This window comes from Oncorhynchus gorbuscha, unplaced genomic scaffold, assembly GCF_021184085.1.
Source record: "Oncorhynchus gorbuscha isolate QuinsamMale2020 ecotype Even-year unplaced genomic scaffold, OgorEven_v1.0 Un_scaffold_8624, whole genome shotgun sequence".
NCBI lineage: Eukaryota > Metazoa > Chordata > Actinopteri > Salmoniformes > Salmonidae > Oncorhynchus > Oncorhynchus gorbuscha.
In genome coordinates this window covers 1-11323 of record NW_025745643.1, presented here as the reverse complement: position 1 = coordinate 11323, position 11323 = coordinate 1, and the positions used below count along the sequence as shown (strand labels likewise).

The window sequence follows — 11323 nt, the reverse complement described above, 5'->3', positions numbered from 1 at the left end:
GCTGAATAATTTTGCAATTGTTAAAAAAGTTTGAAATATCCAATAAATGTCGTTCCACTTCATGATTGTGTCCCACTTGTTGTTGATTCTTCACAAAAATATACAGTTTATATCTTTATGTTTGAAGCCTGAAATGGCAAAAGGTCGCAGGACTAGGGGCCGGAATACTTTCGCAAGGCACTGTAAATACCTGGTTAAATAAAGGGTTTATATATAAATACCTGGTTAAATAAAGGGTTATATATATAAATACCTGGTTAAATAAAGGGTTATATAAATACCTGGTTAAATAAAGGGTTAGGTTATATATATATAATACCTGGTTAAATAAAGGGTTATATATATAAATACCTGGTTAAATAAAGGGTTATATATATAAATACCTGGTTAAATAAAGGGTTAGGGTTATATATATATAAATACCTGGTTAAATAAAGGGTTATTATATAAATACCTGGTTAAATAAAGGGTTAGGGTTATATATATAAATATCTTGTTAAATAAAGGGTTAGGGGTATATATATATTATTATATTATATATTATAAATAAAGGGTTTTATATATAAATACCTGGTTAAATAAGGGTTATATATATAAATACCTGGTTAAATAAAGGGTTATATATATAAATACATGGTTAAATAAAAGGGTTATATATATAAATACCTGGTTTAAATAAAGGGTTATATATATATAAATACCTGGTTAAATAAAGGGTTATTATATATAAAATACCTGGTTAAATAAAGGGTTAAAAATAAAGGGTTATATATATAAATACCTGGTTAAATAAAGGGTTATATATATAAATACCTGGTTAAAAATAAAGGTTATATATATAAATACCTGGTTAAATAAAGGGTTATATATATAAATACCTGGTTAAATAAAGGGTTATATTATAAATACCTGGTTAAATAAAGGGTTATATAAATACCTGGTTAAATAAAGGGTTATATATATAAATACCTGGTTAAATAAAGGGTTATATATATAAATACCTGGTTAAATAAAGGGTTATATATGTAAATACCTGGTTAAATAAAGGTTATATATATAAATACCTGGTTAAATAAAGGGTTATATATATAAATACCTGGTTAAATAAAGGGTTTATATATATAAATACCTGGTTAAATAAAGGGTTATATATATAAATACCTGGTTAAATAAAGGGTTATATATATAAATACCTGGTTAAATAAAGGGTTAGGGTTATATATATAAATACCTGGTTAAATAAAGGGTTATATATATAAATACCTGGTTAAATAAAGGGTTATATATATAAATACCTGGTTAAATAAAGGGTTATATATATAAATACCTGGTTAAATAAAGGGTTAGGGTTATATATATAAATACCTGGTTAAATAAAGGGTTATATATATATAAATACCTGGTTAAATAAAGGGTTATATATAAAAATACCTGGTTAAATAAAGGGTTAGGGTTATATATATAAATACCTGGTTAAATAAAGGGTTATATATATAAATACCTGGTTAAATAAAGGGTTAGGGTTATATATATAAATACCTGGTTAAATAAAGGGTTAGGGTTATATATATAAATACCTGGTTAAATAAAGGGTTATATATATATCAATACCTGGTTAAATAAAGGGTTATATATATAAATACCTGGTTAAATAAAGGGTTATATATATAAATACCTGGTTAAATAAAGGATTATATATATATAAATACCTGGTTAAATAAAGGGTTATATATAAATACCTGGTTAAATAAAGGGTTATATATATATATAAATACCTGGTTAAATAAAGGGTTATATATATAAATACCTGGTTAAATAAAGGGTTATATATATAAATACCTGGTTAAATAAAGGGTTATATATATAAATACCTGGTTAAATAAAGGGTTATATATAAATACCTGGTTAAATAAAGGGGTTATATATATATACCTGGTTAAAATAAAGGGTTATATATATAAATACCTGGTTAAATAAAGGGTTATATATATAAATACCTGGTTAAATAAAGGGTTATATATATAAATACCTGGTTAAATAAAGGGTTAGGGTTATATAAATACCTGGTTAAATAAAGAGTTAGGGTTATATACAGTGGGGCAAAAGAAAGTATTTAGTCAGCCACCAATTGTGCAAGTTCTCCCACTTAAAAGATGAGAGGGACTCTAATTTTCATTAGTCCCTGTGATTGACAGAACACTAAGCCAATCTAGGTGCAATGCTCTGTATTTTCTGCTGGCTTGCCCCACCACCACAGAAAGCATTAAGCTGAAGCTGAAACACCTGTATTTTGTAGCTGCCTTAACTCAGAAAACAAAAGGATCGTGTTTGTATGCGGCTTTATCAACCCAATCATATATATTATTTGACTTTGTTTGCCAAAACTGATATGTGACACATATTAATGCCAAAATTACATGCACAACAGACAAGCCTCCCCAATTGTATTTATTTATTTTTGCTAAAAATGTGGGTTTCTGCCCCACCTGCCTGAATGACAGGCCGCCACTGGTTATGACCACTGTCTCATGCATCTCCTTCACATAGAGTTGATCAGGCTGTTGATTTGTGGCCTGTTGGAATGTTGTCCCACTCCTCTTCAATGGCTGTGTGAAATTACTGGATATTGGTGGAAACTGGAACACGCTGTTGTACACGTCGATCCAGAGCATCCCAAACATGCTCAACGGGTGACACGACTGGTGAGTATTCAGGTTATTGAAGAACTGGGACATTTTCAGCTTCCAGGAATTGTGTACAGATCCTTGTGACATGGGGCCGTGCTTTATCATGCTGAAACATGAGGTGATGGAGGTGGATGAATGGCACGACAATGGGCTTCAGGATCTCGTTACGGTATCTCTGTGCAGTCAAATTGCCATCGATAAAATGCAATTGTGTTCGTTGTCCGTAGCTTATGCCTGCCCATAACCCCACCGCCACCATGGGGCACTCTGTTCACAACGTTGACATCAGAAAACCGCTCATCAACACGCTGTCTTCGGGCCCGGTTGTACTTACTTCCAAATTCTCAAAAACGACTTTGGAGGCAGCTTATGGTAGAGAAATTAACATTCAACAGCTCTGGTGGACATTCCTGCAGTCAGCATGCCAAACTTGAGACATCTGTGTCATGGCATGTCAGAGCGGACTTTTTATTGCCCACAGCACAAGGTGCACCTGTGTAATGATCAGTTTAATCAGCTTCTTGATATGCCACACCTGTCAGGTGGATTAATTATCTTGGCAAATGAGAAATGCTCACTAACAGTGATGTAAACAAAGTTGTGCACAACATTTTTGAGAAATACGTTTTCTGTGCGTATGAAACATTTCTGGGATCTTTTATTTCAGCTCATAAAACACAGAGACACTTTACATGTTGTGTTTATATTTTCGTTCAGTGTACATGACTATTGAATCGTCCCTGAACAGGTCTGGTTTTCAGAGACAGACTGAGGGCTCAAATATGACCACAGCTAAAAACCAGTCGATTGCCATTTTCTCATTTATTTACAGCTTTTAGTCTGCGAGGAAACTAAGTACAAAATGTGTTCATAGTGAATGGTGGAAGATCAAACGTCCACCTCAACCCCTCAGGCACCCTTACAGATCTACTATATTAAATTTGACCGGTTTCTCACAGGAAAACTTTTAGAAGTTTACATTTCCTGCTGTGCAGCAACATTTCTGCAACAACAGAGAGATCAAATGAAGATAACTTGAATCGGCATGATCATCACTTACTAAACACACACAGGAGAGACATGAGCTATAAAAGCTGATTCTGGGTCAGGATAGGGGTTTATAAAAAACACCTGGATGAGGTTTAGGGGATAATAAGCAGGCTGGATGAGGGTTAGTGTTTATAGCCCGAACAACACCATTTATCTGTGACTATAGCACTCAGGTGCCTTATTTAAGGTAGGCTAACAAGTCAGTCTTCAACATCTCTGTTTTATTTAAGCTTCTCTGTGTGGTGGTCATACTCCTACACCACCACTAGAGGTCACTGGTCAGGGAGGTCATATGAACCCTCTTCTGATGTCAGCCGGCCGGTTCCCAGCAGGTCTCAGCCCCCTTCGTCCAATCAGCCCTCCTGCTGTGGGATCGTGACCTGGGAGCGGACCAATAGGGTCGTAGCGGGGGCGGGGCAGAATGCCACCGGGGATGCCAGGTCTCTGGTCGTACTCCCCACCGATGATGCCAGGCGGGTAGAAGGGGAAGGGGTTGTTGGGGAGGGGGTGGAGGGGGTAGAGCGGTGGGGGGACAGGGTGGTAACGGGGCATGTGGTGCCGGTAACTGGCTGCTTCTCTCCTCCACTTGTACTTCTTCTTGTAGAGCTGGATACCAGAGAGTTAGACAGTGTCTGAGTCCTAAATGATACTAGAGAGTTAGACAGTGTCTGAGTCCTAAATGATACCAGAGAGTTAGACAGTGTCTGAGTCCTAAATGATACCAGAGAGTTAGACAGTGTCTGAGTCCTAGATGATACCAGAGAGTTAGACAGTGTCCTAGATGATACCAGAGAGTTAGACAGTGTCCTAGATGATACCAGAGAGTTAGACAGTGTCTGAATGTCTGTCTGAAATGATACCAGAGAGTTAGACAGTGTCTGAGTCTAAATGATACCAGAGAGTTAGACAGTGTCTGGTCTAAATGATACCAGAGAGTTAGACAGTGTCTGAGTCCTAGATGATACCAGAGAGTTAGACAGTGTCTGAGTCCTAAATGATACCAGAGAGTTAGACAGTGTCTGAGTCCTGAATGATACTAGAGAGTTAGACAGTGTCTGAGTCCTAGATGATACCAGAGAGTTAGACAGTGTCTGAGTCTTAGATAGTGTCTGGAGTCCTAGATGATACCAGTTAGATGTCTGAGTCCTAAATGATACCAGAGAGTTAGACAGTGTCTGAGATTTTAAATGATACAGAGAGTTAGACAGTGTCTGAGTCCTGAATGATACCAGAGAGTTAGACAGTGTCCTAGTGATACTCAGAGAGTTAGACAGTGTCTGAGTCCTAGATGATACCAGAGAGTTTTAGTGTCTGAGTCCTGAATGATACTGAGGTTTTACAGTGTCTGAGTCCTAGATGATACCAGAGAGAGTTTTACAGTGTCTGAGTCCTAGATGATACTGGAGAGTTTTATTCAGTGTCTGAGTCCTGAATGATACCAGAGAGTTTTAGTGTCTGAGTCCTAGATGATACCAGAGAGTTTTATTGTCTGAGTCCTAGATGATACCAGAGAGTTAGACAGTGTCTGGTCTAGATGATACCAGAGAGTTAGACAGTGTCTGAGTCCTGAATGATACCAGAGAGATTGTAGCTGGGGTTTTCCTGATTCATTCAGATTGTAGCTGGAGTCCTAGCTGAGTTAGACAGTGTTATTCCTGAATGATACCTGGGGTTAGACAGTGTCTGAGTCCTAAATGATAGCTGGGGTTTTTACAGTGTCTGAGTCCTGAATGATACTGAGGTTTTATTCAGTGTCTGATTGTAGCTGATACTAGTTTTAGTGACAGTGTCTGGGTCCTGAAGTGATGTCAGATTGTAGCCTGGGGTTTAGATGATAGCAGAGGTTTATTCATTCAGTCCTAGATGATAGCTGGGGTTTTATTCATGTTGGAGTCAGTGATCAGAGTCAGATTGAGTAGCTGATGGTTTTAGTTCAGTCCTAGATGATACCAGAGGTTTTATTCTGAGTCAGATTGTAGCTGAGAGTTTTGCATTCACGTCTAGATGATACCTGAGGTTTTAGCTGGGGTTTCAGTCCTGTCAGATACCAGAGAGCTGGGGTTTCTAGTCCTGAATGATACCAGAGAGTAGACTGGGGTTTTAGATGATACCAGAGAGTTGTAGCTACAGTGTCTGAGTCTTGGGGTTTCAGTGAGTCAGACAGTGCTGGGGTTTATTGATGTCAGAGTTGAGCAGAGAGTTAGGTTTTGGGGTTCAGTGATACCAGAGAGTTGTAGCTGGGGTTTTATGATCCGCCAGATTGTAGCTGGGGCTTTGATGTTTGTAGCTGTCTGAGTCCTGATGATACCAGAGAGTTTTATTCACGTCAGATTGTAGCAGAGGTTTTATTCACGAGTCCTAGATGATACCAGAGAGATTATTCATTCAGTCCTGAATGATACTGGGGTTTTATTCACGTCCTGAGATGATACCTGAGGGTTTTATTCTGATGTCAGATGATACCAGAGAGTAGACAGTGGGGTTTGTAGCTGGGTCCTTGATGTCAGATTGTAGCTGGGGTTTTATTCACGTCAGATTGTAGCTGGGGTTTATTCAGATTGTAGCTGGGGTTTTATTCATACCAGATTGTAGCTGGGGTTTCTGATTCTGATGATACCAGATTGTAGCTGGGGTTTTATTCACGTCAGATTGTAGCTGGGGTTTTATTCACGTCAGATTGTAGCTGGGGTTTTATTCACGTCAGATTGTAGCTGGGGTTTTATTCACGTCAGATTGTAGCTGGGGTTTTATTCATGTCAGATTGTAGCTGGGGTTTCAGTGATGTCAGATTGTAGCTGGGGTTTATTCATGTCAGATTGTAGCTGGGGTTTCATTCACGTCAGATTGTAGCTGGGGTTTTATTCACGTCAGATTGTAGCTGGGGTTTTATTCATGTCAGATTGTAGCTGGGGTTTTATGATGTCAGATTGTAGCTGGGGTTTTATTCACGTAGCAGATTGTTGTAGCTGGGGTTTTATTCACGTCAGATTGTAGCTGGGGTTTCAGTGATGTCAGATTGTAGCTGGGGTTTTATTCACGTCAGATTGTAGCTGGGGTTTTATTCACGTCAGATTGTAGCTGGGGTTTTAGTGATGTCAGATTGTAGCTGGGGTTTTATTCATGTCAGATTGTAGCTGGGGTTTCAGTGATGTCAGATTGTAGCTGGGGTTTCAGTGATGTCAGATTGTAGCTGGGGTTTCAGTGATGTCAGATTGTAGCTGGGGTTTCAGTGATGTCAGATTGTAGCTGGGGTTTTATTCATGTCAGATTGTAGCTGGGGTTTCAGTGATGTCAGATTGTAGCTGGGGTTTCAGTGATGTCAGGTAGCTGGGGTTTCAGTGATGTCAGATTGTAGCTGGGGTTTCAGTGATGTCAGATTGTAGCTGGGGTTTTATTCACGTCAGATTGTAGCTGGGGTTTCAGTGATGTCAGATTGTAGCTGGGGTTTCAGTGATGTCAGATTGTAGCTGGGGTTTTATTCACGTCAGATTGTAGCTGGGGTTTTATTCACGTCAGATTGTAGCTGGGGTTTTATTCACGTCAGATTGTAGCTGGGGTTTTATTCACGTCAGATTGTAGCTGGGGTTTTATTCACGTCAGATTGTAGCTGGGGTTTTATTCACGTCAGATTGTAGCTGGGGTTTTATTCACTGTCAGATTGTAGCTGGGGTTTTATTCACGTCAGATTGTAGCTGGGGTTTTATTCATGTCAGATTGTAGCTGGGGTTTTATTCATGTCAGATTGTAGCTGGGGTTTTATTCACGTCAGATTGTAGCTGGGGTTTTATTCATGTCAGATTGTAGCTGGGGTTTTATTCATGTCAGATTGTAGCTGGGGTTTTATTCACGTCAGATTGTAGCTGGGTTTTATTCACGTCAGATTGTAGCTGGGGTTTTATTCATGTCAGATTGTAGCTGGGGTTTTATTCATGTCAGATTGTAGCTGGGGTTTCAGTGATGTCAGATTGTAGCTGGGGTTTCGATGTCAGATTGTAGCCGTTTTATTCATGTCAGATTGTAGCTGGGGTTTTATTGATGTCAGATTGTAGCTGGGGTTTCAGTGATGTCAGATTGTAGCTGGGGTTTTATTCATGTCAGATTGTAGCTGGGGTTTTATTCACGTCAGATTGTAGCTGGGGTTTTATTCATGTCAGATTGTAGCTGGGGTTTTATTCACGTCAGATTGTAGCTGGGGTTTTATTCACGTCAGATTGTAGCTGGGGTTTATTCACGTTGATGTCAGATTGTAGCTGGGGTTTTATTCATGTCAGATTGTAGCTGGGGTTTTATTCACGTCAGATTGTAGCTGGGGTTTATTCATGTCAGATTGTAGCTGGGGTTTTATTCATGTCAGATTGTAGCTGGGGTTTTATTCACGTCAGATTGTAGCTGGGGTTTCAGTGATGTCAGATTGTAGCTGGGGTTTTATTCATGTCAGATTGTAGCTGGGGTTTTATTCATGTCAGATTGTAGCTGGGGTTTAGCTAGTTTCAGTGATGTCAGATTGTAGCTGGGGTTTCAGTGATGATTGTAGCATTCACGCTGATTGTAGCTGGGGTTTATTCATGTCAGATTGTAGCTGGGGTTTTATTCATGTCAGATTGTAGCTGGGTTTTATTCATGTCAGATTGTAGCTGGGGTTTCAGTGATGTCAGATTGTAGCTGGGGTTTTATTCATGTCAGATTGTAGCTGGGGTTTTATTCACGTCAGATTGTAGCTGGGGTTTTATTCATGTCAGATTGTAGCTAGGGTTTTATTCATGTCAGATTGTAGCTGGGGTTTTATTCATGTCAGATTGTAGCTGGGGTTTTATTCACGTCAGATTGTAGCTGGGGGTTTTATTCATGTCAGATTGTAGCTGGGGTTTTATTCACGTCAGATTGTAGCTGGGGTTTTATTCACGTCAGATTGTAGCTGGGGTTTTATTCATGTCAGATTGTAGCTGGGGTTTTATTCACGTCAGATTGTAGCTGGTTTTATTCATGTCAGATTGTAGCTGGGGTTTTATTCACGTCAGATTGTAGCTGGGGTTTTATTCACGATCAGATTGTAGGACACGTGTTCAAAGTGCAGTCAATATGTAGAATACTGGGACCTGACTCACCTCTCTCCACTGAGTGTCTCTGCTGTGGTCTTGGCTGTCTGCAACAGTCAATATGTAGAATACTGGGACCTGACTCACCTCTCTCCACTGAGTGTCTCTGCTGTGGTCTTGGCTGTCTGCAACAGTCAATATGTAGAATACTGGGACCTGACTCACCTCTCTCCACTGAGTGTCTCTGCTGTGGTCTTGGCTGTCTGCAACAGTCAATATGTAGAATACTGGGACCTGACTCACCTCTCTCCACTGAGTGTCTCTGCTGTGGTCTTGGCTGTCTGCAACAGTCAATATGTAGAATACTGGGACCTGACTCACCTCTCTCCACTGAGTGTCTCTGCTGTGGTCTTGGCTGTCTGCAACAGTCAAATAACAATCTCCATCACACAATATGCACTCAATAACTAACATATCTATAATACAGACACGTCTCAGGAGAACAGACCTAGTTGTGCTCTGACATGTTGAATCTAACATATCTATAATACAGACACTGACACGTCATTTAACAGACACTCTGGAGAGACCCTCCAGACAGACCAGAGACCCTCCAGACAGACCAGAGACCCTCCAGACAGACCCTCCAGACAGACCAGAGACCCTCCAGACAGACCAGAGACCCTCCAGACAGGCCTCCAGACAGACCAGAGACCTCCTGTCTTTTATGTGTGTCTACCTCCCAGTACTATATATAAATATATCCGTGTGTGTGTGTGTGTGTGTGTGTGTGTGTGTGTGTGTGTGTGTGTGTGTGTGTGTGTGTGTGTGTGTGTGTGTGTGTGTGTGTGTGTGTGTGTGTGTTTGTCCTACCTCGGAAGTCTCTGCGGTAGAGGTGTCTCCAGAGGGCCGGGTCTGTGGTGGTTTGGTGAAGGTGTCTGTTTACCGAGGAGAGGGCCAGGAGAGAGGAGACATCCAGCAGTCTCAGCACCCTCAGTAACAGCTCTGGAGGAAGGACTGGCAGGCCAAACACTGCTGGCAGGGCCATGGCTGTTATACCACCACCAGACAACAGGGGAGACAGAGTTAGAACACTGCTGGCAGGATCATGGCTGTTATACCACCACCAGACACCAGGGGAGACAGAGTTACTACAACACTGCTGGCAGGATCATGGCTGTTATACCACCACCGGACACCAGGGGAGACAGAGTTACAACACTGCTGGCAGGACCATGGCTGTTATACCACCACCAGACACCAGGGGAGACAGGGAGTAATGGATTTGACACATTGGTCATTAACATTTGCTATTCAATGATTTTAAATGCAGTGAGATCTGAGACCAATGTCATATTTCCAGATATTTCCTTCTTAATAACAGTACTCCATATCTACTTCACAGTACTATTTATTACTTAATAATAGTACTACATATATACTTCACAGTACTATTTATTACTTAACAGTACTACATATCTACCTCCCAGTACTATTTATTACTTAATAACAGTACTACATATCTACTTCACAGTACTATTTAACACTTAATAACAGTACTCCATATCTACTTCACAGTACTATTTATGACTTAATAATAGTACTACATATCTACTTCACAGTACTATTTATGACTTAATAACAGTACTACATATCTACCTCCCAGTACTATTTATTACTTAACAGTACTACATATCTACCTCCCAGTACTATTTATTACTTAATAACAGTACTACATATCTACCTCCCAGTACTATTTATTACTTAATAACAGTACTACATATCTACCTCCCAGTACTATTTAACACTTAATAACAGTACTACATATCTACCTCCCAGTACTATTTATGACTTAATAACAGTACTACATATCTACCTCCCAGTACTATTTATGACTTAATAACAGTACTACATATCTACCTCCCAGTACTATTTATGACTTAATAACAGTACTACATATCTACCTCCCAGTACTATTTATGACTTAATAACAGTACTACATATCTACCTCCCAGTACTATTTATGACTTAATAACAGTACTACATATCTACCTCCCAGTACTATTTATGACTTAATAACAGTACTACATATCTACCTCCCAGTACTATTTATGACTTAATAACAGTACTACATATCTACCTCCCAGTACTATTTATTACTTAACAGTACTACATATCTACCTCCCAGTACTATTTATTACTTAATAACAGTACTACATATCTACCTCCCAGTACTATTTATTACTTAATAACAGTACTACATATCTACCTCCCAGTACTATTTAACACTTAATAACAGTACTACATATCTACCTCCCAGTACTATTTATTACTTAGTAACAGTACTACATATATACTTCACAGTACTATTGATTACTTAATAACAGTACTACATATATACTTCACAGTACTATTTATTACTTAATAACAGTAGTACATATATACTTCACAGTACTATTTATTACTTAATAACAGTACTACATATATACTTCACAGTACTATTTATTACTTAATAACAGTACTACATATATACTTCACAGTACTATTTAA

The 11323-nt window shown here is 39.0% G+C and overlaps 1 protein-coding gene across 1 annotated transcript; it reads right to left on the bottom strand.

Moving 5' to 3' along the window:
• Positions 1-3806: 3806 nt before the first annotated feature.
• LOC124019382 (F-box only protein 7-like) lies at positions 3807-9840 on the bottom strand. The gene is made up of 3 exons (XM_046334695.1): positions 9647-9840; positions 9155-9192; positions 3807-4343 (listed from the first exon to the last, which is right to left on the bottom strand). The coding sequence occupies exons 1-3, from the start codon at positions 9819-9821 to the stop codon at positions 4026-4028; spliced, it is 531 nt and encodes a 176-aa protein (XP_046190651.1). The 5' UTR covers positions 9822-9840; the 3' UTR covers positions 3807-4025.
• Between the last annotated feature and the right edge of the window lie 1483 nt (positions 9841-11323).